This window comes from Besnoitia besnoiti (assembly GCF_002563875.1).
Source record: "Besnoitia besnoiti strain Bb-Ger1 chromosome Unknown contig00007, whole genome shotgun sequence".
NCBI classification, from domain to species: domain Eukaryota; phylum Apicomplexa; class Conoidasida; order Eucoccidiorida; family Sarcocystidae; genus Besnoitia; species Besnoitia besnoiti.
In genome coordinates, this window is record NW_021703915.1 from 2,537,026 (window position 1) to 2,564,259 (window position 27,234).

Below are 27,234 nucleotides of genomic sequence, written 5' to 3' on the forward strand. Positions count from 1 at the left end.
ACTGCACAAAACTCCAGAACGAGATTTTTGAAAGCCGAGACCGAATGTGAATCAATTATCATGAAAGATCCTTCTTTATCAAAACAGTCCCACTGAGGAGTCAGCTCGTACTCGCTCTGCTGCCTTCATTTTACTCCCAAGGGCTAGAACGTGAATCTCTATCGGGATGAATCTGTCTCCTTTTGTTTCTTTGTCGCTTGCGCATCTTCTGGACCATAGTTTGCCGCAGCTCTCTCTTTTTTTGAGCGGGCTCGGTGAGCTTTCGACCGCAGATGGTCACGCCACTCCGCCTCTCCGACACATGTTTGAGTGCAAAGCGCGCAAATGCGCGGCCTGCGCAGAGGAGAAAAAGAACCAAAAGAGCGCAATGGCGAACGACAAATAGAGATGGAGGAAAAACAGGCGACGGCGAAAGAGGGCACGAAAGGCGAGGTGGCAGCCGAAGAGCACAGGGGAAGTGACACAGACGCGCGAGGAAGCTGCGGCAGGCGCACTTGGGGCGAGCCTCAGCAAGCCTAGATAGGGAGTTATTTAAGAAGCACCTGAAGAAAACTAAGGACGAGAAACCAGGCGGGAGGACAACAAACACGATTTGCGGCACCGGCCATGCAAGGGCTGCCAGCCGGACGGGAACGTGAAGGAGCGAGATGCGATGCGAGCTCAGAGAGGGTTTCGCCGCGCAGCACTCGCAGCACGGAGTACATTAAACTCCAACAGATAGCGATAGGAACTTAGGGCGGGAAAGATGAAGAGAGAACCACAATTCGAAGAAGCCTGAGGCGCCCCAAGACACGGTACAGAGAGACGCACCATGAGTCTGGATAAGGACGACAGGGAACGGCAGCAGCGCGCGAAGACGTATACGTACGAATTTCGAACAAAAACGCGCATGCATTCACACGGACGGATATCATACATTTACATATATCTGCAGAGCTCCGTAGATAGCACCCGCTCACAGATTAGCGCGCAGAGACGCACGCAGCTGCGTAGAGGTCCTTCGACACGTCTGACGCGAGTCAGGCAGCTCTGGAGAGCTGCTAGACTCTGCAAAGAGCGACGAGTTCCTCACCCGTTCAAGCCGCCGTCGACCCACGGGTCTATTCCCACCTGGGGCGGGTTATCCGGCCCCTGCTGAGAGAGCGCCCTCAGCGTCTCTCGCCGTGCCTTTTCTCTGTCTGTATATTACAGGAAACCAACACGGAAATAAGGCCGTGGACCAAGGGAGGGCGTGCAATCGCGATGCGATGGATTGCTCGATGTTCGCTGAGGGAGAGCAAGGCGCAGGCGCCTTTGTACTCGTAGGAGCAACAGTCCCATTCCGATAGGTGTGCAGCCTTCTAGTCGGCACCACAAGACGCCCGAATCGCATGAAACGAGTTTTGAACTCCACAGCCCCCCCGCAAGCCTCCACTGGCGAACCAACGTGCGCGTGCAGCGTTCCAGTGCAGTCAGCGATGCTGGAAGATGGTTTGATCGCTGTTTTCTGTCAAGCTTCAAGAAGCTACTCTTGCTGCACGCCCTCGTCGAACTGGTGACAGATGGCGTACCGGAGAGATGTGCGGCCGCAGCGTACGGATGATCTTCCTTGAAAGGCGCGCCCCTCAAGAAGTCTAGAGGCAACCAGTCCACGCGCAAGCCGGAAAGCCTAGGGTGTCGTGCATCGAAGCATTGAAAACGTTTTCTCTCAGGCCACAGATCACCGGAAACCTCTCTTGCAGGCGTGTGTAACTTTCTTCTCTGCTCCACAGCTGCGACGAGAAGCTAAGCTTAAAAAGAGCATCTCTAGTTGTCTGTAGTACAAAGAATGCATTCGCGTTAGCCAGTTGTCCCGCTGCTTGCGTTTGTGAGTTTGAAGACTACAAAAGGAGAGATAGAAAAGGTGCTGAAGTTAGGGATGTTTGGTAGTCCACGAGTATGCGAGCAGCCTCGCGCTTACCTTCCACGATACGGGTAGCAGGATCTCGAATCTCCTTCTCCCACGCGTGTGGATTCTCTCCTGAAAGCGCAGGACAGATCGAACGTCCGCCACGGGCGATGCCAAGAAGGCCGTTACGTGAATCAGACGGCATTGATCTGCCTAGATCCTCGTGCATAGCTCCGAGCGGCTGGGAGACACATGAATCTACTCCACCTTCTACGGACAGAAACGCCTATGAATACACGACCGTGCGCGCCTGTGTCTGACCTGGCGGATGAGCACTGCATTCGCATTCCCACCGCGCTGACGAAGCGCATGCGCTGCTGAGTCCTGCGAGCTCATCGTGCGGACTCGCCATACCGTTGCTGGTATCGAGAAGGTACAGAGGAAGATTCTGTTGACGGAGAAGGAACTTGTTTATAATCCACCGCCTTTGCTTCTTCGCGTACTGCCGCGACCGCAGCACGAGGCACGCAGCCGACGACGCCACTGTGGGAGGGCACAGAGTGCCCGCTGGGCAGCCAAACCGACACGACGAGCCAGACGCGAGCGACGCCGGCGGAGAGCGAGGAGACGAAGACGAGGCAGCGCCGCGAAGTTGCTCGTCGTGGCGTTGGTGAAGCAGAAGGGGGACGAATTCCTTGTAGCCTGCGCACCGACACAACACGCCGCAACGAGGCAGATGCAGCCCCGCGGGTGCGCGAAACTCCCTCAGAATTCTAAAAACGCGTCACACTGCCGCTTCTAGGCTGCGAGACCCGCATGTTCGCTCTTCCGGCCTCATGTGCTCACTCCTTTCCTCCCGTCTTTTATGTGCGCGCGCCTGCCTAGGTCCGAGAGAAAAACTCAGTCCTCCGCCTGAGTTTCCCTCTCGCCGGCGAGCGGAGACGGCTCTCTGCGCGACAAAATTCAATAACTTTGCTTTACTTCGTAGTAGAACGCTCCCTTACCGATCTATTATATATAGATCCCATTGCTCGATTGAAAAATATTTCGCGATTCATTTTAGGTACACTAGAGATTCCTTAACAAAGTTGACATATTGAAACAAATTTAGGTTCTTCAGAAAGTATAGAAGACCGTGGAAGATTTCCCTTCTCAGCCACGCCCCCCTCCCCCTCGCCCTCAGGCTCTGACCTATGCTCTGGAGCACGCCAGGTTGTTTCTTTCCTGCTTCTTCAGCGTCTTCGTCCTGGTCGTTTCCGCTTTCTTCGCTTGCCGCCTTCCCGCAGCCTTCCCCCTCCGCCTTCTGCCCGCTCGCCTCCGCCGTCGAGTCCCTTTGCCCCCTCTGTCCTTCTGGCAGCCGCGCGTGTTCCTCGTCTTCGTTCAAAGGCTGTCCGCCGCGCGCGTCGCTCCGCAGCCAGCGGTCTGCGACGCCCAGAGTGTCCACGACCCACCCGCACTCTCGCAGGAGACCATGCTGCGCGAGCGAAAGCAAAACGACAACGCACTCACCCAGTCGCCCTCGCATGCGTCCGCTGCCTGGACGCGGGTCACAGAGTTTGAGAGTCAGGTACAATTCTCACAAAGACGAGAAGCTCCAGAAGCGAGAAGAGAACGGCGGCATGAGAAACGGCCGCCGAACGCGGTAGATATGGCTCAGTAAGGGACTAAACACTGGAGCAAAGCCGATAGGCTATCCACTGCAAAGGGGGCGGGACGGGCACAGAGACGGGCAAGAAAAAAAGGCTCTAAGCAGAGCAAAGAATGAGCGTGGCAGGCAGCGCGTACCTGCAGCATCTGGTCTACCCGGGTTTCGAGTCTACGCTGGTGAATGTCTCCGTCTCTGCAGTCGAGCCAGAGAATGCAGCTTGGGTACCTGCATGCAGGCACTCGACAAGCGGGACGTGCAATGCGGCGAGAGGGCTGGGGTTCTGTAGAGAGCTGACAACGCAGAAGTCTCCTAAGGCCTCTCCTTTTTCGTCTCGGTTTGACGCGAGAGAGCTCTGGGATGGTGATGTAACTGCCACCAAGCCTCCAATTCGCGTCTGTCAAGTCCCTTGCGTGGAGTTAGCTGAACATGTCGCTGCATCTAGGTCGCAGAGGAGTTCGCATGCGAGAAAATCATCTGCGCAGCGCTTTTTTGCTGCGCAAGCTCAACATCAGCTCGAGCTCGTTACCACTGTCAGGGGCACCTCATAGGCGTCTAAAGCTACGAGTGAATGAAACCGCAGGACGCACTTCGCTCCCGAAGGGCGAAAGCTTCACTCATGGCAGGTGGGGCTGCACGTGAAACGCAGAGGAGATCTCTCCGCGCGGGTTTTGTTTAGACGTCAAGTACTCATGCAGTGCAGAAGAAATCTAGGCAGCGACGGGAGAGCTGCAAATATATCAGTACTGCAGTAGTACGGGCGCAGAACAAAACCAACGGCAATGCATGTGTCTCAGCAGAGACATCTCAAGGCGTGGGACGCAGAGAACTCACCTCAACCCCTCTTGAATGCTGGCTTCTCGTTCGCGCCGCATGAGTTCGCTGTGCGGGACTCCGGTACTCTGAGTTGTCTAAAAACAGGAACAGCAGTTGATCACGACGTTCCGCGGACTGACAGTGTCAAAACTGCAACAGTTGTGGCTCCAACATACGATATCTGCCTTCGGGCATTCAGGAGCATTTAAGCGCATTCATCCTTGTCTGTCTGCTCCCGCGCGCGATTTCACGTAGGCTTGAGGCCAGGCAAAAGCGCGTCGTCACACGCAGCTACACTGCATCCCAACGGACGTTTGCGGCGCTGCAAAGAAGGAACGTTCCTGACTGAGGGTATCGTCGTCTCCGCTTCCAGACGCGCACCAGGTGCGACTGACCTCGATGCTGCGAATGACCCGCCGCCTGTCTCTCGGGTGCAGTTGAGCCGCCTGAACGGAAGGAGAATAGGAAACACACCCATCCACTTCACCGCATTTTCCTGTCTTTCGTCCTCCACACGTGAAAAAACCTGAATCTCAGGCCTTCCGCCCTCGGCGTGTAAGGCCTCCCCCGCGCTGAGATACGGTCGGCTTCGGAGTCGACGCGCGAGCGGCTGCACGCAGCCGGCCCTCGCGCGGTTGTCTCTGTCCAGCTGAGTGGAGCCTATATTTCGCGTGTCCTCTGTGCCTGGTTCCCCGCGTGCGTGTGGAACCCGACCACGACACAGCTGCGTTGAAAAGAAACTGTGGAGTAGGCCAGAAGCCTCTCCGGCGTCGGTCAACACCGAAGAGCTCACCCGTTCTGGGTCGAGTGCCTTCAGTTTGTCGTACAGAGCGGCATCTGAGAATTTTTCCAGCGCTGCAGAGAGGAAAGAAGAAAACGGGGAGCGCAACTCTCAGTCGCTTGTGCCTTAAATGTCTTCAGTTCACAGCACGTGCACGCCGTCTCCATGGACGTCGGCGCATGGTGGAAAGCCAGAAACGTCCTCGTCGCCTGCTCACCATTCCCTCGCAGCAGCGTGGAACGCGACCGCGCTCAAAGCATGGGAGCATGCGGAGCGACGGGTGTACGCAGAAATGAATGTAGAGGGGTGGACGTCTGCCGGCGAAGTGACCCAGCTTTCGAGATAGGCACACACCTCCCCAAGCGGATGGATAGCAGAGCAGAGTCACGCCCCGGCGCCCGCGGAGACGTCGACTGAGCCGCGGCGGAGAGACAACGCGTGAGCGCGGGGCGTGGCCGCCGCGCAAGCCGATCGCGGTGTACGGGCGACAACGGCGTACAGAGAAATCACAGCGGAAGCGAACTGAGAAGATGAAAGCTTACGGCGCCTGCGTGAGACACTCACGAGAGCGCGACGACGCTGAGTGCTGCTTGTCAGACTCCGACGCGTCAAGATAGCGATCAAGCAGCGAGCGCCACAAAAGGTGCTGCAGATACAGCTGCGTCCCGCCCACGACAACTGGGACTACGCCTCGGGCTTGCAAATCGCCTATCTGAGAACGGATACAGACGGTAACAGAGCGAAAAGGCAGACAGAAGTGCAGAAAACCCGCCGCGCCCGCAGGAGGGGAGGCACACGCTCCTAGGCAACAGGGAAAAGCGGCACAAAAGTACTAAAAAAACGAAGTGGCGCAGAAAGCAAACGCAAGAACAAACTCACGCGGGAGCTGATACAGCACCCTGCAAGGGCAACACGAGGCAGAAGGCCGCGGAAGGGGAGGAGGAGATAAAAGAAGCGAACGGCATGAAAACAACAGGCACCCACACACGCCCATAGATCAAAAACGGGATCAAATCTCCCTTGAACGACGCCACCATATTAAGTTTACATCAGATACATGGTATCCACCGATGCTGGGTGGCGCTGAGCCGGTGTAGCAGCGGGTCACTGGAGGAAAGATGAAGAGAAGCTTGATGCGCAAGAACGCCAGTGCGTCAACGCGCAGACGATAGGCACTCGACAGGTGCACGCCAAGCACTCAAGAAAGACTACGACGCCCTCAGCGCGGAGAGGGATATGAAAACGACATCGCGAGCAGCCCTCTCAACGTGCAGAGGCGCCCACGTATTCGGCCTCGCCTTCCCCAGAATATTCCACATGCTACCCCGCGACGCTACCCAGACCAGCGCGCGTTCTCAGCAGCACAGAACGAGGCAAGAGCGGGAGAAGAGATGGAGAGGTGGGAACCGCGGCTGACTCACCTTCTTCGTAGCCAAGCGGAGAAATCTGAGGACGCTGAAGTGCTCGCCCACGTCGCAGATGTCAAGCAGATGGTGCGGGACGAGCTTCTGCTCCTCCGCCGTAGCTTTCGCGGTCGCGATGTCGCAGCCCCGGTAAACCTAAACGAGGCAACACGACACGAGTGAGAGAGTGCAGGCCGCAACAATCAGCGAGATGCACATGCGCGTTTAATATGCGGCAAACCCGCATGCGTTAGGCTACATGCTACACTACTATACTACGAAAAACTGTGGGTAGACCTGTGCACATATACGGGTATGCACAAACACACAATGCCCATAAGTGTAAGCATCGAACGTTCTACAAATAAACGCCGCTTGGCGCGCCTTGTGGACTGTTTCCCTCCGATCGCTTTTCTTCACCTTCCGTAGAAGCACACGCTCATTTCTCCCTCCCCTCCGCTCCTCTCCGTCGTGCTCCCGAATCGATGTTTTCTTTCCATGTCAGCGAATTGCGTTTCCTCTGTCTCGTATCGCCGGAGTTTTCTCTCCGCTTTCCTCTCGCGTGGAGCCGAGCATTCACATTCGCGGCTCTCCACTCGCTTGACCCCCTTCATCTCCCCCACGTCTGGGGCACCTCTCACCTGCATGGAGTCTGCGCTGATGATTTCGGCTGGTTGCCCCCGCTGCTGAAGCGCCAAGCAGAGCTCCACGCCCAGGCGAGTCTTCCCGACCCCCGTCGGGCCTATAATGTAGACCACGTGGAGTGTGTTAGACGCGGACGCGTCAGCGGCACCTTCAGCTGAGGAAGGCGCGGGCGCAGAAGCCGCGGGGGGTACAGGCGACTGCAGCACCGCATCGGGTGGAGACGCAGAGGCGGCAGAAGTGGCGGCTAAGCACGGCGGAGATGAAACAGGGGGCTCAGAAGCGGGTGCGGAGGAGGGCGAGGAGGGAGACCAGCCGGACACAGAACGCCGGAGGCGGGAGAGAGGCAATGGCGCGTCAGAAAACAAACACGCACCGGGCAAGGGAACCGGCGATGTAGACAAGTCGCGCGTGGAGGCCAGCGCCCGCGGGGGAGCGTGTAACGAAGCCTGGGGGCCCGCGGAGTCAGTGCAAGCGACGCCCGCCTCTCGCATATGGGTGCGTGGCTCGCGCTGTGTTGGGCGCGCGAAAACTGAGAGGCGAGCCTGCCACAAACGCCTACTCGACGCCTGACAGCTGAGGCCTTCTTGGAGCACCGGATTTGAACGGGTGCCGCACACGAAACGCGGCTGGAGCCCTGCAGGGTTGTGTCTGCGTGTGGAGGTGGCGAGCAATCTCGTTCGCTCCGCCACAGGGAGAAAGGCGGGGAGGCGTGGGTCGTCCATGCTTGTGCGTAAAGGGGACCCCACTAAGATTCGAGACTCGCGAGACGGGGAAACGTTCAAAGGCAGCCGAGCACCGGAGCTCCGGCTGCCGTCAAAGGCCGGCAGGGACAATCCGGCCGACGCTCGCCTACCGCAGCCAAGAGATGCACGCCATGCCGCAGCGCGGTGGAGACGCGAAGAAGAGGACACGAAGAAGCAGCAAGACGTAAAAGATGAAGAAAAGGAAGAAAAGACTGAAAACTGAAGACCACTGACGGGAGGCCGTGAGAACCCAGGAGGAAAATGCGTAGATAAGGATCGCAATCCCGCCCTAGCCTGTTTTGACTTGAATCTCGCGCGGGAAAGAGGAGATGCACGGGGCGGCGCAGGACTAGATGAGCAAGAGTGGGCATAAGGGGGGGCAGGGCATGACAGAAAAAGACACAGCGAGGCTGGCACTGCTGAATAGCGAGACAAGAGCCTGGTCTGACAGCGCGCAAAGTCTGCGCTGGAGAAGAATCCAGAGGGCCGCCCGAGGGTTGAAGGAACAGTTAAGAAGCATGTTGGCTGCACACAATGACAGACAGCAGCGGCGAGCGCAGTTGAAAGGGTAAAGTGCAGGTGAACAAAACTGAGAAACGGGCGGGAGTGAGGAATCGCATGGACGGAAACGGTCCCCCCGAAGAGGGCAAAGACGGCGAAAGCGGTGGAAGCAGTCACCAACAAGGGGCAGAGGGAGAAGCGGCCCTCTCGCATTATGGGAAGACCCCACCTCAGCCAGTCGCAGAGAGAAGGGAGTTGCGACGACTCACTCGCGGCGAAAGTGAGAGGAAGGAACTACGGAGATTCTACACCAGCACGACGAGAGAGACGAGGACGCAGATTTCACGCAGCTCGAGCAGCGTCGCTCACTGGCAGTGGTTTTGCTGCTGGTCGCTCACCAAGCTCACTACGGTGTTCTCCGCAAGGCACAGATCTTTGAAGGATTAGATAACAAATACAATGTCCGGAGTCCATATCTGGTCTTCCCTGTCCCAGACCCGCCAAGCCGGCTCCCAGAATTGAAGGCCAGTTTGCGGTGGCGAGCCGACGCAAGTCTCCACACCAAGTGGAGACACACATTCCTCAAGTAGCCAGGTCCGATTTCGGGTCTGCTTCTCGTCCTTTGAGGTATTTGACCCCCTTGTATTTCTCTTGTGCGCTGACACGGCGCCGCGGCGACAGGAGACGGTGTCTCCTAACCCGGTCTCGTCATTCACCCGGCTTGGCCCGCGGTCGTCGGCAACGTGCAGTGAAAGAGAATCCCAGAATGCCGGTCCTCGATGCCGCATCTAGAGAGCACAACTCTCAACTGCAAGATCCTGAGTTGTTAAGGACTCCACGTTTTGCAATGTCTCTTGGGTGTATTTTGTTGCGTTTCGCGTTTTTCAGCGCGCAATTTGCATGCGCACTTGCGCGCAGCTTCGAGTATAGGCCGAGAGAAAGGCGCAAGTTGCGTACTTGTCTGGACAGTGGTGCCCCAAAAAGGTCGCGGAACAAGAGAAAGGGGTTCTTGTGAGGAAAAGATGGTCCCTCTCACTCTCTTCCAACCGCTGCTTTCGTGGTATTTGCTCAGGTGTCAATTTGGACTTCTGGTGCACGCGTTTGGTTAGTGTCCTCCCTCCTCCTTTCTTCGTTTGGCAGAACCAAATCGGGTGCGTAGCGCTTCCGGACTCGTCTAGCTTTTGTGGGGGTCTATCATTCGCGCCGGAGGTTTTTCCGGAGGAACGGCACTTTCTCTTGAGAAAAAGGCGGAGCGCAGAGGGTTTTTCTGGTCCGAAATTTTGTCCTGTATTGAATTCTATTGACTTTAACGCGATATCGGACGTGGTCATGCACCGCGGACAGGCATCTCCGGCCAGGTCTCTCATCACTTTACTACTGGGGCGCTTCTGCCGAGGCTTTTTCTTCGCGGCATCGTCTTTTCATCACGACAGAGAACCGTCAATTGAGTCAGAGTGGTGGGTTTCCGCGGGCCGTAGGTGGGCGGCGCGAGAGGGAAAGTTACAGATTCTTTCTTAACGTCTTCCGACGCGGGCATCGAAGCGAAAAGTTCGGCTGCTTTGGAAATGCCTGGTGGTACAGGAAATTGAGGGAAAAGAATCGCGGAAAGCTCTATAGCTTTTTTTTCCTTTCCCCAGAGAACCTTGCATCCGGCCGGAAGGCTGACGGAGACCTCGTTCGCGGCTCGTGTGTAAGCCTGCGTCTTCGTGAAAGGCCTTTTCCCAGTCGTTGCATCTCCGGGCAGGCCGCAATTCCACTAGTCAAGTCGTCTTATTCTGTCTTTCCCGTTATTTCACTCAAATTCCGTTTATTGCTCTGTCTCTTCAACTGTACGGTATAACTCGAACTACTCGTTTCGTGGCATCGTTCGCTCTCGTCCCGCTTTCTCGTTGTCAAGTGTGTAGCCGTTAGTTGCATGTCTTATTTTCTTTTTTTCAACGGTGAATCAACTGTTATTGGAGGGCCGTTATTGGAATTGAACTTCTGTACCTCCGATTTCCTCGCATCTCTCTCCTCTGGGCGAACAAGCATCTTGGGGCATCGCGGCGGGGGGACATGATCCGGCAGTGGCCTGTGAACTGACCGAGACGCTGGCTAACTTGTATAACGTCTTAGGGAAATCTTCAAATAAAAAGGCTGTGCGCCTGCAAGAGAGAGTCTGTATTCATTTTTGTCGGGGAACGGGGTGCGCTGCGCTCGCCGACCGCCTCGAGACGTCAACGGAGCCTCCGATGACGGCTTGAGTTGTTTCGCTTCTCTTGTACGGGCGTGTCTGGCTGTGTCATCACAGGCGTTAGTCTGTCACTTCCGTCCTCTTTCTCTGATTCGGTCTCTCAGGACTCACTCTCGCTTCTCGTCAGAAAATGGGGGATCTCGACTTCGATGAGGTGGAGAAGCTTCTGGATAACCGGGAATCAGGCCGCGATAAAGACGAAGGCGCGTGCCGAGAGAACGACGACGCCTCTGGGAACAACGAGCGAGGCGATAGGTCTGCGGCTTCTTCGAAGGTTGCGGCAGGCGCGCCGCCTCGCCGTGGTGGCCCTCGCGGAGGCGATCGTAGTTCACGGTCTCGATCCCCAGGTGCAGAGAGAAGCAAGGGCAAGAATGGACAGGAGGACGGGCGGATCTCAAGAGGGGGTGCCGGCTCGAAGAAGGGACCCGATAGTATGATCAAGCGAGAGAAGGAAGGGGCATACCACAGGGAGCGTCCAAGCGGGCCCGGCTACGGCAGAAGAGATGAGTACGACGACCGATGGAGGGGTAGACGCGGCGATGATCGCTACAGGGGTAGTGGACCGTCGCGACCCATGCGCAGCAGAAGCAGAGAGAGGAGACGATCGCGCAGCCCGTACGGGGGTCGCTCGGGAGGGGGTCGCGGCCGCAGCCCAAATTCTCGTCGCGATGAAGCCATGTATATGAGGATGCGGCGCGAACGGGAAGAAATGAGGCGTGAACGGGAGGAGATGCAGAAGAAACAGCGGGAGGACGAACAGAAGAAGAAAGAGGTTGAAGAGGCCCGCCGCGATGACCTTACTGTGCTTGTACTGAATCTGTGCTTGAAAGCAGAGGAAAAACACATCTACGAATTCTTCTCGACAAACGCAGGGAAGATTCGGGACATCCAGCTCATCCGGGATCAGCGCTCGGGTACATCCAAAGGTGTTGCGTACGTCGAATTCTACACCCAAGAAAGCGTGATCAAAGCGATGGCTTTGAACGGGATTGCGTTCAAGGGTCAACCTCTTCGCGTACAGGCCTCAATGGCAGAAAAAAATCGTGCGGCTCGTGCCGCCAAGCAGCAGCAGGCAGGAGGAGCAGCTGAGTCGGCCGTCGTGAGCATCCCGATGCGAGTTTATGTAGGCGGGCTCGTCGATAACCTTGCGAAGCTATCGGAAGATGAACTGCGGATGTTGTTCAGTCCCTTTGGGCGTATCACCGAAATCGAAGTACCTAAGGACGCCAATACGGGAGGGCTACGTGGTTATGCGTTTGTGACGTACGCGTCTGCTGCTGATGCCCACGAAGCAATGCAGCACATGAACAACTTCGAATTGCTCGGGCAGCAACTCAGAGTAGGCTATGCGGCGGATGGCGTCAGAGGTAGCGCAACCGAAGGAATGCTCCAGCAGGCGGCAGCGGCAGCTGCACTCCAACAGCAACAGCAGTTGGTGCCGCCTCCTCAAGTCTCCCACGAAGCTGTCCTTGCGCAGCAGCTGGCAGCCCAAGCTGCTGCTGCGAAACAAGGTGTACAGCCTGTTGGGCTTCCTGAGGAGAAGAAAGAGACCAACGACAGAGACGATGATGATGGTGTTTTGGACGACGATGATGGAGACAAGGGTCTCATTCATGGGAGGGATCACAAGCAGGCGCTGATGCAGAAGCTGCTCAACCGTGATGCTGCCGCTTCTTCAAGCTCCGGGTCAGCTGCAACTCAAGTGAGTCTTGGAAACCTGCACTGGGAGAAGAGAGGCTTCGCGGATTACCTTCAGTACAATTGCGCAGGAGTATGCGAGTTCAGGCGTAATTTGAGGATATACACTCAAGAGCTCGCGGACGCCGGTGCTGGACGCAGCTGTGATGCGGCCTTAGGTCACCGACAGCATTGCGCCAGCAGCCTGGATAGTGATGTGTGTAATGTTTGTCATTGCGCTCTCGATTTCTGTGCAGGCAGGGTTTCTCAGGGCGAGCAACGGGGCATTGTTTGCCGACAGTACGACGGGCAGCTGCAATGTCGTTCTGAACAATATGTTTTTCCCCAAAGATGTCAACTTGAAAGACGACCCGCATTTCTTCCTGGATCTCGGAGATGATGTGCGCGATGAGTGTGAGAAATTCGGCTCCGTAGAGAAAGTGTGGATTGACGAGCGGAATGTCGACGGCAAAGTCTGGATTAGGTTTGCGAAGCCGGACCAGGCTCGGGCTGCCTTCGGTGCTCTGAACGGAAGATATTTCGCAGGGAAGCCAATCAGTGCGGAATTCATCAGTGATTCGGTGTGGTCAAGTACCTGCTCGTAGTGGTAGGCGAGGTGTCTGCTTTGCAACGTCACATGGACCAGGGAATTCTAACAGGCGCCTCCACAAGGGGGTCCTATCTGCGGCTGGTTGAGGCGGTCGAACCACGGTGAAAGGGCTCCCTTCATAGTTCTCTACTGTCATGGCAACTCTGGCGCTGCGTTATGTTATTACATAAAGAATTGCAAGGTAGCGGGGCAGCTCCCTTGTCGCTTCGATGGAGGCGGGATGGTTTTTGGGCCTGTCTGGATGTCCACATGTCGTTATGTCATCGCCACCAGATGAGTTGACTAGCGTACAGAGCATAACTCATCTCTCTACTAGAAAGTTTTCCTCTTGAGTCAGCGCCCGCGCTCTTTGGACGAGGCAAGCCGGTTCACAGACGCGCTCGCTGCTTGTCGTAATTACCGGCAGTGCACGTGGCGTCTTCCGATGTACGGATGCCTTTCTACTCTAACCACACTGTTCCGAGTGTCAACTGGAGCTCACTCTTTCAATCAGCATGTATGCTGGACGAGAAACGTGAGCCCGAAGTAAGGCTCACCTTTTTCTCTAAGCTAACTCGTTGTGTTCCACAGCAGATGTGACTTTCTCGCGAGCAGACCGTTGCTGCATTTGCTTGCAAGCATGTCACCGTAGATGCCGTGCGAACGCTTCCTCGGCTGATTGGGCTGCTTGGCCATAGAGCACGTTGATAACCAGCTATGCTACTTCACTATTAGGCTCATTTGGCTAGAAGTTTGTATCTGGATTACAACGGAGAGTTGCCGGTTGACTCTCACGCCCTGAAACCGTAGCAACAAAACGCTGGCGTGCCGTTCGCCATGTTATCCCGTTGAGAGCCATGTGGCTGATGCGTTATAGTCGCCTTCCGGGAGTGCAACGTAGTGTCACTAAGTACCAAGGAGGCTCATTTTGATGGGGCGCGACGGATATTCTTCGCTGAACATAAAACGCGGCTGTCCCCCACTTGCTTCTGTTGTTCGCACCGAGACAAGAACGGACGTGCGAACAAGATTTCCTGGTCTGTCTGTACACCTTCTACATGCGCACGTGGCGACAAAGAAAAACCAGAAGCCCAGCTGTCGTCAGGTGAAAAACCTCAAGTTTGTCAATCCCTTCAAATGGTGTTCTGCACATCTGGTACAGGTGATCATACTCTCTCTTGCAAATTTTCCCTTATCTAATCATGTTTGCCACGTTTCCGCTGTACATCATGAACTGTGCAGTGTGGCTGTTGTTCTTTTCTGCATTGCACTTCCGCAAGGCATATGCTGCCTGGTATGATTCAACAGTGTTACGGGTCCTTTCTCATCGATCCGACACTGGGGCCGAACAACTGAGACGCCCCTGTATCAACAATTGTTCGGGCAGAGGTCCGCTACACGTCCCGGCGCTTTGTCTCGTCAGCTAAAATTTGAGTCTCTTAACTCGGAATCTGCAATGCGCATGGATGCGCATGCTACCCATCATGGAGCGGGGATGACTGTGCTTCGCGGGCATGTCCGTCAAACTGCAACCAGAACAGCATCTGCATAGGCGGAGTGTGTAAATGCCTAGAAAACCTCGCAGGAGATGACTGCAGGTAAAGACGCTTCTGCAGTAGCCCTTGATCGTGTGCAACGTGTACCTGCAGCACGCCTACAGCATTGTAAAATGTGCTCAAGGTAGACAACTCAAGCGTTTTCACTGCAATGCACTCACTCTGCACTCTCTCTCGCTCAGACTGTTCTGGTCGTGGCGATTGCCAAGCCGGCGAATGCTTGTCAGTGCATGTCATCGGATGATGGACATGACTTCCTCGCATAAAATTTGATGCAGGTGTCGGCTGCCGTGGACAGGTGCTGACTGTGCCACTAAGATTTGCCCCAACATGTCTAGTGAGCGTGGTGAGTGAGTGTTCCACGGATTATCTTAGGCCCTGGTATGAAGACAGGTGTGTCAGGGGAATGTCATTATACGACTGGCAAATGTACATGCCATCCACCGTCTAGTGGTGACTCCTGTGCCGACGCGCACTGTCCGAGAATGTGCTCGGTAAGTGGACCAAGCACGCAGAAAATTCCACGCTGGAGGACGACGGTCCGCAGGGAAAAGGCGAATGTCTTCCCTCCAGGATATGTCACTGTTCATCCGGTTATGTGGGATCAGGCAAGTGTGTATTCGTGTATTGGGGAGGCAAAGTTGCCGGGATAAAGCTTGAGCAGACTGCAGCCGAGAAGAGTGCCCTGACAACTGCAGGTGCGGATAGAGAAAGCTAACCGACAGGGCCATGAGTTCACTAGGCGCTCGCAGTGGGCAGGCCATCTGCAGAAACGAGAAGTGTCTTTGTTTCAAGGGTAATCGTAGAATCAAGTCGCCAGTCGCTGAGCGTGTTCTGAAAATGCATGTTTAGGCTTCAAGGGGGCCGACTGCGGCTTGAATATTCTTGACTCAGGAAAGATCAACGCCACCAGTGAGCTAGCAGCGAAGGCGTGTCGCATCGATGCAGGTGAAGATATCTCTACGTCCGAAAGCCTGCCGTGTGTCAGCCCATTTCCCGCAGGGTTTGTGGGCGTTGAGTGCGAGAGCCTCGACCAGAGATTACTCGCGATTACGTGTCAATCAAAGAGCATTCTGTACAGCTAAGGAAGCTGTCCGACAAAACTGGTCATCCACCGCTTTGAACTTATCCACCGAGCAACAATAAATACGGTGACTTTGAGCTTATCAATCATCAGTTGTTAATCTGCGTTGAACACTTGCTTCCCAGCACACGTATCAATTACATGATGCAGAAAAACTTCTGTTAGAAGCTGATATTTGCATCACCATCACCCAAGGATTCCTACGGCTTTACGCTTCGTCTCTCGTTCGCGTGCTTTTCGTAGAGTAGGGGGCTAGAGTCTGCTGCGTGAAGTCCTTCCTAGATGCACCGGGCAGCATCGTCATACTGGCGCTTCAGCAATCCATTCAGCATCATGGGTGTCATAAGATGTATCACATCAAGGTTACTGTGTTATAGTGGAGTCGCGTCGGCTCCTCCGCTCGCTTCAGACCGTGCACTCTGTCAAGTGACACAGTCATTGTGTGCTTGCCGTCAAGGACCGCATACGAGGCAGAATGCAATGGTTTTGTCATTACATTGAATGCAGATAGTGACGCCGCACTTGTATTGATTTGAGGGACTGCAGAAGCCGCAGCCAGCGTAAAACTCACTAAAGGCTCCGAATGGGTGCATAGTCATTGAAAGCGAATCCGCGAACCATTTGCACTTCTCGAGACTTATCCTCTCGCCGTCGCTGTGAACAAGGGTAATATATGACTGCGTTTGAGGCAGTACGTTGCGTTTCCTAACTCCGCGCTTACTCTAGAGCCGCCGTCGTACGTTGCCTCGCCGCACGGGAGGGGCGATTGCTACGATCGTGGCTGTGGTGAAATGTTCAGCGCTTATTCGTGACTTTAGGCCTGCAAAACGCGTGTTGTTTTTCCTAGAATCCTCTACGGAAGACTTCGTGCTGCTCTGGGGAGAGGAAGGCAAGAGTCGGGTGGTGGCTCGGCGGGCGCGTGTGAGCGGAGACAGAAATTGCGTCATGCCTTTTTGGGGGAACGCGGGGCACCTGTACGTGCGGTTCCTCGAACGTCAGCAGTTGCGAGCTTCTTTCTACAGCATATGCTGCGCGACAGTCTGCACAGGATACATTTCCTTTCCGTTAGCAAACTTTTGTTACTACTGAGGCAATTCAGTGGCAAAAACCCTGAACTCGCCCGGTCACCGAGCACGGCGCCAGCGGCGACGCCGCCCTCTCCTCACTTAACTCAGAAGGCTGTGCTAACTACGCGACAGAATTGGTAAGCTGCCGCGGAAAGCATCTCTATAGCTATCTTCGGCGCACACATCAGGGGTATATTTCTTTCCGGAGCTCCTTACGACCCCAAGCCTTCACAGGTCACCTCGTTGTAGAAAGTTTTTCTGCCAGTGCAACGCTTGCGGCCCACGCCCCCCTTGAGGCTCCTCGTTTCCGGCGGCCACGGCCCTCCGACCGTCTCGGGGTTGCCTTGTTTTGGCGGCCGCACGCTGTGGCTTCTTCTTGTGCCCCTCCAGCGAATATACCAACCCGCTGAACGGGCGCGCGCTGCTACGACGGGATTCAGCAGGCGTCTAGCAAAAGTCCCTCCTTTCTTAGCCTCTTCTGGCAGTGAAGATTGTATTTTCAGACAAAGACGCCGCAAGACAACAGTGGAAGTATTTGCAGGTCCTGGTTTTCCTCACCTACTAGTTCCTGGGGTACCAGCTACCGACAGCCTCCGCATGCGACTTTGTATTGCGGCGTCCCTCTCGGTCGCGGTCCTGTCACAGCTGCACAACACGGACGCGACTGCATACGAGGAAAGCCCCTGCGAAGTTAGACTCTGACCAAGAGCACTACGGCCTTCCCGGATCAATCCATAGACGAGGAGGGCAGAACGATGTTTTAGACACCCGAGCAACAATTGATCTCCACTTTTGACGGGTGAATAGAACACGAAACGAACATTGGCAGCAGCACGGCATCGACAACTCTAATGGACGCCCGGGAACCCCGGGCGTCCGTCGAGTCTGCCTCGCCACCTACTCGATTTTTTTTCAGTGGTGGTAAGCTCCCGTGTTTTTAGGTCATGTGTTTTCTATAAGCAGCTTGATCTGTCTTTGGTGAAGAAATTGTCTAAGTCTTCGTTGGAGAGCTGGAACCTGGAATCACGTCATCTTCGACTTTTCATGATAGAGGAGGGGGAGACGGTAGACACTTCGTCCTCCCCCTTCCAAAGTATACAGCACAAATCCTCTACTTTCCGAATAGGATTTGTGCTGTAGATCTACTGCTGTGGTGTGGCCACTTCTGTAAACAAGACCTGCGTGGTGCCTGCTTTCTCTTTTTTATGCGCCGTGAGGCGCCGATTTCCGCTCGATGCCCAATCCTTACGATGCCTACGGAACCGCAGCGACTTTCCCTCGTCGTCTGGCCACTCTTGAGTTGTCTCCCGAATTCACCGGTCTCATATGACAGTTATTTCAGCATTGGTGATATTTTTGTTTTTCGTGGTTACGCAGCTTTGGGTCCTTGGACAGTCCTTGGTGGTTCTTTGAAGGTGTGGATCTTTGGTCGGTTCTCAGTTCTCTTTTTTTGGAGGATTGTGGCCACCGCAGGTTTTTCGCCGCATTGCGTGTAGACGCCGACTCTATGCTGCTGAACGTACGGAGGCGGCAGCCTTTCTCTCTTGTTCGTCAGTGCGTCACCAGGTTCAGTTGTGATTGTCTCAGCACTTAGATTTCGTGGGGAACGACTATGGCTTCGCCTCTGCGTTCTCCTGTTCGAAAATATCATTCCAATGGCACGGCCGAGCCTCGAACGCGGGCATCCCTTTCCCTCCGCAAAACCGACGAAAACGCGTCTGGAGAATACGCAGAAGGGGGATTGCTCTGTTCTTCCGCTTGTGAAAAGCCACGGCATGCTTCACTGGATGCTTCAACGGATTCTTCTGACGTCGCCTCTGTCGTCTCTTCACTAGGCGGCAACATACCTGTATGCATTTCTTTCGAAGAAGGCTTCCGCTATTGTACTCAGATACCGTGCTCCCCTGTGTCATGCAGGGAGGAGAAGAAAATGACGGAATCCTCCTCCGCTTCTTCAAGGGCACAAGGAAGTCCTGAAACTCTGCTTAGTTCTGTTGGAATTGACGAATTCTTATCTTCAACGGCAACGACTTCTGGTGGGCGTTCATCGTGCCATTGCTCGCCATCAGTGTGTACGAGGAAATGCAGCCCTCTGGAGCAAGGTGCATATACACCCCTTGCAACAGGGGGTGCGACAACACCGAGCTTGGTCGTGCGTGTTGCGAGGAATTGCGAATCGAATGTAGATTCAGCTGGGCTATTCTCCGCGCCGCTGTCGGCTAGCGCATGTCACGTCGGCGGCAATGCAAGACATATTTCATCGCCTGATCCCCCCATAGTATTGATGGGTGGTGCGGGCCAAATGCCGGCGTGTCAGTTTGTAATTGGATCGTGCGGCGAGCACCAAAAGGAAGGGCGGTCTGTGATATCCAACCAGAGAATCAGGAGCTTGCCCAGGGGGGGAACTGGGACGGAGCAAGGTGATACAGAAACGTCGCAGGGAGTCGCTTTTGCGAGAGATCTTGAGAGGGATTTGAAAAGGGAAAGTTGGACTCTTGATGCGGATGAGCGACGAAATGCCGCGGAATGCTGCGGTTCTCCGTCGCCGTTGATGAAGCTGTCTCGTTTGTCTTCGGCAGCACCGTCTTCTGATGAGCGTAGCCACGCGCACTTGTTACAGGAGGCCTCTGAACCTCCGCTTCGTGAGGAGCGACTACGGGAGGATCGACAGGCGACTCAGAGCAGAAAGGAAGGCGTGCACCGAGAAGAAAGGGGGGCGTGTTTGCAGGGACTTCCCCTCGAATGTCACACGGCGAGTCCCGGCGTCTCTCCGCGGATGCGCCTGTCCACTGGTAGTCCGCACGGAACGAATGGAGTCGAGTGCCGGAGGCCGAGCGCAGATGGCGTCTCTGCCTCTACGTCGCACGACGGGAGGGCCCCAGAAAGGCAGCCTGCGTCTGCGCACAATGAAAGCGGCGGAGAGCGCCCGTTGGATACGTGCGCTCACCGCTGCTCGACGTCTGAAGGCTCTTCCGTTGGCTCGTGCCTCGGCGACGACAGCAGTGACCTACGGGAAAAGACTTCCGCAGAATGCTGCGGAGGTGCTGAGGCTCCCGATGGCGTCCCTTGTGCCCCTACCAGCCCGCCGCAGTCAATCGGTTCGGCGTCAACCAAGGGAAGTTCGCCAGAAGTCGTTTCTGCGGCTTGCCGATCTTGCGGCCCAGGCCGAGAGTTGACGGCATCCTCTGCAGTGGATTCAGAGTCGTCGTTTTCGCGGGAGCGCTGCTCGTTGTCGCCGGAGCTCTGCCCGCAGGTGCCGTTGTCTCCCAGCAAAGAGGGTGAATCCAGCTCGGCGTCTTTGTCGGCCGGAGACGACTCATTCCCCCAGTCCATTCTTCTTCCCTCGGTGTCGTGTCCTGTAGAGTCGGCGGCGTCTGTATGTGGCGGAACGACTCGGGCTTCTGCGCTTGATGTGTCGGGGGTCAGTGAGAGCCAGAGCCCTCTGGAAGGGGATCCACCGCCGCTGCGCCGGCGCTGGGTCTCTTTCGATCTGTTGGACTCAGATTCAGATTACCTCGACCCTGATGAAGAAGACGCGGAGCAACGCGAACTCGAGCGCCTCGCCGCAGCGGCCGCGGCCGAGGCAGCGCGCCTCGCTCGTCAGAGCAAGAGCCGGGGAGGCTCGCGCTCGTCGAGTTACCTCCGCGGCTCCAATCGCGCGACCGAGCAAAACGCTGCATTTTTAGGGTTCAACTCTTTGAAGGGGGGGGGAGGAAAGGCCGAGGAAGGAAACGCGGAGAGCACCTGCATGCGACTGGAGACAGAGGAGGCGCAGGGGCGACGACGCCGGGAAGCCGAATGAGCAAAACAGGACCGACGCCGTCACCGCGTGCGCTCAACGGAAGCGGCAGCTCGACTACTCCGGCTTTTTGCTCCGCCTTTCTGTCGCAGAATCGCTTTGGTGTGCTTGACAATCCATCCGATCTGGCGGCGTCTCACCTCTCTGAGTTAAGGCTGCCGCTGAAGACTGCCGGTCTGGCTCTGCACGAGGGCGCGGAAGGTGAGATCAGGGACGAAGGGGGCTTTCTGCAAGCAGCGCAAGCGCGTCAGGGGCCCGGTAAAGGAGTTGAAGCCGGACTCGATTACTCGCCGTTTTTATCAGATCGTCATCATGCGGCTGCGTTTGCACACGCGGGCAAACGAGCGCGCGTCCTTTACGAGACCTCTAACGGGGTTTATGGACACGATGGAAAGCTGCCGGAAGGCGGGGAGCGTCTGGAGAGGGGCGACATCTCTCTCGGCTCTGAAGGATTCGAATTCTTCAGAAATGCTGCCACGCTATTTTTGCTCCACGGCCGTGAAGACGTCCGCTTCGTTGACGAGCAAGGAGAAAAGGCCGCAAACGGAGTGGAGGCAAAAACTAGGGAAGACGACGAAGACGGATGGGTCGTCGCAGGCAGGAAGCGGAAACCTGTATCAGATAATGGTGGGTGTCGACGGAGTTCAGGACGCCCAGAGGGGAAGGGGAAGTCGAGGCGCGAGGACCGGCCGCCTGTCAGATGGGTCGCCTGGTAAGAGAAGCCTCACAGCAGTTGCCACGAAGGTGGTTTCCATCTCGCAGCCATCTCCAGAAAGCTCGCCTTTTAAGTCCGGTCTAGCTCCTAGTTCTAGTTTGCAGCTTTCAGATTATTACGGGCTGTCGTGGGCGCAAGGTAAACACTGAGCACTCCATCGGGGCAGTAATCTGCACTTGTGCTCCGGTGTTGGCGAGTGGTTGCCCTTCAAGTTGGGCGGTTGCGTCTTGTAGGATTCCCACGCTCAGCAACCATGCGGGCCGGCAATTTTTCATAGTCTGAAGATAAAGGAGAACATGTTCAGGTAGTTCTTGTGGAGGTCGAATTCTAGGTTTACACCAGTTGGAGCGACGCTGTCTGCGACTTAGTGTCTTTCTAGATTCACTGACTTTTAAGAGACATGCATATACGGCTTCGTTGGGGAGGGTCTGATTTTGAAGCGTGAGGCAGTGTGTGCCTTGTGTGCGCGACTGCTTCGGCAACGGTGCTGGGGGTTTTTCTGTTTTTTCCGTATCCGTGGCCAGGCTGGATCCATGCAGCAGCAGCGGCGGGGCGAAGACAGAACCAGCAACCCTTGCGGCTGGTCAAGCGCTTCCCCCGGCGCCGCCTTGCCGATCTCCCAGGCCGGGTTCGCAGACGCCGAGCGAGTCAGCGGGCAACCCTGCAAGGGAAGGCTCCGGGGAGGCACTCAGCGGCTCATCTCGTGAGGATGCCCAGCCGGCGTCGTCAGCCGGTCAGGGCGCGAAAGATGCGGCTGAGTGCGGCCCGCAGACGAGTAGCAGTCCAGGAGAGGCGCGGAGCGACGAGAAGTGTCCTTCGACCGGGGGCGGTCAGGGCCCAGCCGACGGGGGAGCCAGTGCGGCGGGGGTGCCTTGGAGCAAGCAGCTGCAAGAAGAGTATGAACAGTGCCTCGAGAGAGTCGGTGAGTGAAAGTCCTCTCGTGTAGCCGTGCGCATTGCCTGCGGGAAATGCCTAAGCCGTCGGTGCAGCCGTGCGCCTCCGGAGGAAGTGTGAGCCGCGCACAGATTCAGGACTGGCATCCGAAGCGTGGGTCGAGGTTGATGTGTGTCTTCTGAGGCTTGTCCTGTGGCTCCTCCAGCGAAGTTGTCGTCTTGGTCCGCAGTGACCCCCTTCCTCGCCTGGTGGCTGCCCGCGAGCGCCATCCGCGGAAACCTCCATAACCTCTGTCTTTTTAAGAATCCAGTGAAGCCGCTCTGGGAGCATCCGGATAATATTCGAGGAGGACACTTTGCCCTTCGGCGCTTTGCAACCAAAGCGACAGTACAGGTGAGCCTTCTGACGTGTCCGAGAGGACGGCACGAGGCGGCGTGAGGCGTATCTTCAGCAGAACGGCTGGCGGCTTCCCCAAGCTCGCATATTCTTTGCAAAGTCGGGCGCGGCGCTAACGGAGAGGTTCATTCTTTTTTCTTAGCATCCTCGTGGGGAGAAAACACCTCCCCCCTCCCCCATCCACTCATCAGCCACCTGGTCCTGTCGCCCAAAATCCATCTCCATTTTTTGCGTTGAAGAGTGTGTGTGGCTGTCGACAGAGCCCCGCCCTCCCCCCCCCCCCCCCCCCGTCCCCCGCGTTTTATTTCGTATGTGTGGTGCACTGTGCGTTGCTACAGGAAATGTTTCATCTGCTCGCGACCACCGTCTTGCGAGACGAGCACGTCGTCCCCGTCCGGCACTGCAACGGCATCGTGCTTTGCGTCAGGCAGCATTGGCGGAAGCACAAGATCGAGGTGAGTTCTAGGTGAAGCACTCCGCAGCCTCGGCGTCTGAGATTCTCCATCGGGGGTTGCACGCTCACCTCGCGGGTGGGCGTAAGTGGGTTCTCGGAGGTCGTGTTCTGCGCCGACGGCAGCGGTCTGCTTTATCGAGGCGCGCGGCTCAGATGTTCACACAGTCGAGATGGACGTCTCATAATTACAGAGCTCGGCTCTCGCACCACTGGGGGACTCGTTCTTGTGCCAGGGCTCCAAGTTTTTCCGGCGTGCGTGGGAAGTGGCAGCTGTGATGTTGATCGCGTACGCGCAGCACCCCCATAGGTGACTTTGGTATTCAGAGGAATGAAATAACTCTCTTATCAGGAGTTCTAGTGTGGCATGTTGCAGCATGTTTGTGTGTATCTGACTTGCGGCGTCGCTGTTTTTTCAGTTTTGGACAGCGTCCCTCGACAGTGGAATCGTCTCGCAGCAGGAAAGCCTTCTACGGCGCCTTCTGACTGAGTTGCCAGAAGGCTCAGGTCTCGGCGTCGAGCTGGAGTTCGTGTCTCACCGAGAGCTTGTGCAGAGGAACCACATGAAGGTACGCCGGCTCGCTCTCTGCTGTAGCGCTCCTGGCCAGCACTCGTGGTGTCGTCCCCCCGCCTAGCCGCCTGCCCCCCCCCCTCCCCACCTCTCCGTCCGTCGCCGAAGCTGGTCCGTCGTCCGGAGGAGGAGCGGGCACTGTCGCTCGGAGTTTGGGAAGGCTGTGTGTCTGAAAAACAGAGTATCCATGATTCGTGTAATCCACCAAGCGCCTTTAAAGTTTCTCATTCCTTCCTTCCTAGTCATGGTTGTCAAGCTATCAAAGCTAAGAAAGGTGTCTCATCTCAGGCATAACACGAGTGTCTCACTGGTTGCAGATGAGTGGGTTTGAAGTGGGCGTCTGCGTGGGAACTTGCGCCGGTATTTGCAGGTGATGCGAGCGCGAGGGAAGCTTCCGCGGACGGCGGGGGGGGGAACGCCAACAGAACCTGTTGCGGGCGTCTCTCCTGTCGCGCCGAACTGGAGCGGCGTGTGCGCGCAGAAACCCCTTCTGCCTCGTTCTGCGGTGGACCTTCCAGCTCCTCCTCCCTTGTTGCCAGAGGGCCCTCCGTGTCTTCCATCCACGAAAACCAACAAGGCATTCCCCGGGGAACACCGGGCTGCGAAAGGCAAGCACGGCGCCGAGAAGCGGGAGGCGGACGGAGACTGTCGGGCGGCGGGGAGTGACAAACTCGGCGATTCCGCGGCATCTGCAAAAAAGCAGACCTCGCGGGACGGCGCAACGACGAGTGCATGCGGCGCTGAAAAGAAAGGCTCGGGCTACGCGCCCCTGCAGCCGGCGCCGTGGCAGGGTTCGTTGGCAGATGACACTGCGCGCAAGAGGGGCGGGGAGGATGCCAGGAGACGCGGGGAAAGGGTTAGAGACGAAGACGTGCGCTTCTCGGAACATGATGCCCAGCACGGCGCTGGCAGCGAGGCAGAACTGGGGGCCGAGGTCTGTGCCCCTGGCACGCTTGCGGCCTGTGGTTCAGGTGACCGCGGAGGGGCTCCTCTCTTGCGGTGTCCCGACTCCCTTGGGGAGGGGGAGTTCTTGTCGCTCTTGAAGGATGGAAGAAACGAGGTTTTCGAGGGCGCAGCTGCGCAGGCGTCCGCGTATGACCCCCACGAGGGGCGGGCCGACCGCGGCGGGGGGATGGCAGATCCTGCAGGCCCTCAGTTGCGAGGGGACGTCGCGGCAGCGAACTGCGGGAGCGCTTTGTGGAGCGGACAGGACGGCACGATGCCTCGCCGAACCCGGGGGCCCCGGGGCGAGAGTACGAAGACCGGAGACCTGCCTGCGCTCATGCAGGCGCCTCCGCCGCTTCTTCCGGGCGAACCGATTCCCTTTCCGGGGCGGCCATCGTGGTGGCAGACAGGCCAGAGTTCTGCGCCGTTTACTCACCTGGCTGGAAACGAGTTTGGCGGCGACGATGCGTCTCTGCGCGGGCCGGAGCTCTGTGAGTCTGCGACGGGGTTTGGCTTCGACGAAGCCGACCCAAGCGCGGGGGGCGGCCGTCCCTCCTCCGGAGGCGCTGGGTCAGGAGGCACGGAGCCCCTGTGCCCGCACGTGTCGCACGCGCCTCTGCAGCGCGGGGAGGGTGGCAGTTCTCCAGGCTCGATGGCGGCCAAGACGGCCTCGTCGAATCCTTCCAGCACGTCCCCGCTGCTCCGGCCTGGCGGAGGGGGATACCCACGCCACGCGCCGCTCCACCTCGGAGGACGGCGGCTGCCTGCAGGCACATCGTTGACCGCTGCCGGGCAGGTTTGGCCGCGCGGAGCTCCACACGCGACTTACAACTCTGGGCGGGGTGTGCTTCCGCGCGCCGGCGAAGAAGACTCCGTCTTCGCTTCTCGTAGCGTGGGCGCGTCCGCAATGGGGAGGCGAAACGGCGCAGCAGGGGGCGACTCGGCGCTCTCCTCAGGACCCCATTCGGAGCCTTTGGGGGGCTACGGGCCGTCCGCAGGCGCGGCGTCATTGCGGGGCGGCGCGGTTAGCGCGTTCTCTGGAGCTGGCAACCCGTCTCGAGGCGGTGACAGGCCCTTCGTTTCAGGTTCCTCGCAGCTGCCGAGAGACGGGAGTGGAGGGGCTGCCAAGTCTCTAGCCGCTCCGTCGCACGTTGCGAATCGCCGCGGGAGCCATGCGAGCCGAAACGGAGTCGCGCGCTTGTCGCAGAGACGAAACAGCAGAGGCGAAGACCAAGAAGACGTCCCGTCGATGCCGTCGCCAGCGGGGGGAGCGACGCCGCGGGGGCCCAGTTGGCGAACGATGTTTGGTCCGAACGAGGAGGAACAGCGACGGCGGTTAGCGACACAGATGGTTTCAAGGATCAGCGTCAAGTCCATTCCAGATTATTTTAGCATGCAGCTCGCTGCAAACCTCAGAGGCGCTTCTTTCGGGAGTGCAGCCGCCATCCAAGCTGTTGCAGGGGGGTCATCTGCGCTCCCGGCCTCCTCTGCGCCCCTCGGGGCCGGCTTTCTGTCTGTGAACCCTGCGGAGGGGTCGACCGGGCCTCTCCCGGCTCACGGGATCGACGCCTTCAACGTGAGCTCGTATGGCATTGCCGCAGGCGAATCCTCGGGTGGAGAGCGGAACGATGTTTCGGGAGCGCGGGACGAGACGGCCAGTCAGGATCCTGCGCAGCATCCTCTCTCCGCTATCTTTGGCGGAGGCAGCATTCCCTGTGGGGCGTTTCCGCCAGTCATTCCTCCTCGTCTTCTCGCGTCGCCCTCAGTCGGGCGAGCAGTGGCCAGTGTGCTGCAGGCGCAGCTGCCACCAGTGTCTCCCGTCATGCAAGTCGCCCAGCGACACCTGGGCCTGATTTCCCCAGGCATAGAGCCGCATTTCTTGGGGCATGTCGCCGCGGGACTGGAAGTTGGCTTGACGAAACGAAGTCGTCCCACAGGCGCCTGTGGAGGTTCGCCGACAGCACGCAGTGGTGTTGATGGCTCCCTGCAGGATTTGTATCTTCCTCCGTTGGCCGCGCACCCTGCGCTGGATGCGGCGACTCCCGTGCCTTCCCCCACTTCTGCTGCCCTCGCGTCTCCGAAGGCCGCGAAGGGAGGAGAGAGAGAAGAGGGGCGGCAGGAAGACGCGCTGTCTCTCGCCTCGGCAGAGCAGGCCTTCGCCTCCAGAAGGCCCTTTGCATTCAACCCTCAGGCTGCCGTCTTCCGGCCCTCCTGGGTCCCGGAGGTGGGGCGAAGTGACAGACAAGAAGAGGAGCCGCGCCGCCGCGAGAGCCACGAAAAGGTCAGCGCGCGGGAAGGCAGTGCAGCGAAGTATGACGCAGAGAAAGACGCGAGGGCGCATACAAGCCAAGAGAACGGCGAACACAGCGCACACTCCCGAGCAAGGCCGGCGAAGACCAGCTGCCAGGCGAAAGTCAGGGAGGGTGGCAAGCCTGCATTGGCGCCTGCTCCAAATGCTGTGCCGGCAGCGGCTCCAGGAACAAAACTCACAGAGTGCGCGGGGGGCGTGGCGGCGGGGAGCGAAGTCTTCGCAGATTCCGAAGACGGGCGGGTTTGAACCGGCACGCTGCACCCTGTTGCACGGTCGTCCAAAGCATCTGTGTAGTATATAAATAAATTTCTGGAGGGAAATCTCTCGTTGTCAGCTGAAGCAGAAGGCAAGGAAGAAACTTTCACAGGTGGTCAAGGTGACGAAGAAGATTCTGTCAGCGTTGGTAGTAGGCGAGCAGAACAAGATAGAGCATGCACACGAGAAATCGACCGCCATCATAAAGAACCGAGGAGTCCTCACCCGAAGCAGCAGACCGCAGAGCCTCTTTTCATTCATCGTTGACGTCCTGCAAGCTCCAAAACATT

At 57.3% G+C, this 27,234-nt stretch overlaps 3 protein-coding genes across 3 annotated transcripts; 2 read left to right on the forward strand and 1 right to left on the reverse strand.

Moving 5' to 3' along the window:
- Positions 1–1,068: 1,068 nt before the first annotated feature.
- BESB_073670 (tRNA dimethylallyltransferase) lies at positions 1,069–7,879 on the reverse strand (the record flags this gene model as incomplete). Its single annotated transcript, XM_029365740.1, has 12 exons — positions 1,069–1,178; positions 1,551–1,613; positions 1,940–1,999; positions 2,282–2,569; positions 3,059–3,341; positions 3,653–3,740; positions 4,347–4,423; positions 4,724–4,774; positions 5,122–5,183; positions 5,668–5,817; positions 6,527–6,668; positions 7,154–7,879. The coding sequence occupies 12 exons, from the start codon at positions 7,877–7,879 to the stop codon at positions 1,069–1,071; spliced, it is 2,100 nt and encodes a 699-aa protein (XP_029218224.1).
- Positions 7,880–10,764: 2,885 nt separating this feature from the next.
- BESB_073680 (splicing factor, CC1 family protein) lies at positions 10,765–12,916 on the forward strand (the record flags this gene model as incomplete). The annotated part of the gene is made up of 2 exons (XM_029365741.1): positions 10,765–12,336; positions 12,569–12,916. The coding sequence occupies 2 exons, from the start codon at positions 10,765–10,767 to the stop codon at positions 12,914–12,916; spliced, it is 1,920 nt and encodes a 639-aa protein (XP_029218225.1).
- Positions 12,917–18,909: 5,993 nt separating this feature from the next.
- Positions 18,910–26,935, forward strand: BESB_073690 (uncharacterized protein; the record flags this gene model as incomplete). Its single annotated transcript, XM_029365742.1, has 7 exons — positions 18,910–20,294; positions 20,561–21,118; positions 21,646–22,043; positions 22,221–22,408; positions 22,750–22,866; positions 23,282–23,431; positions 23,804–26,935. 7 exons carry the CDS (start codon positions 18,910–18,912, stop codon positions 26,933–26,935), a joined length of 5,928 nt encoding a protein of 1,975 aa, XP_029218226.1.
- Between the last annotated feature and the right edge of the window lie 299 nt (positions 26,936–27,234).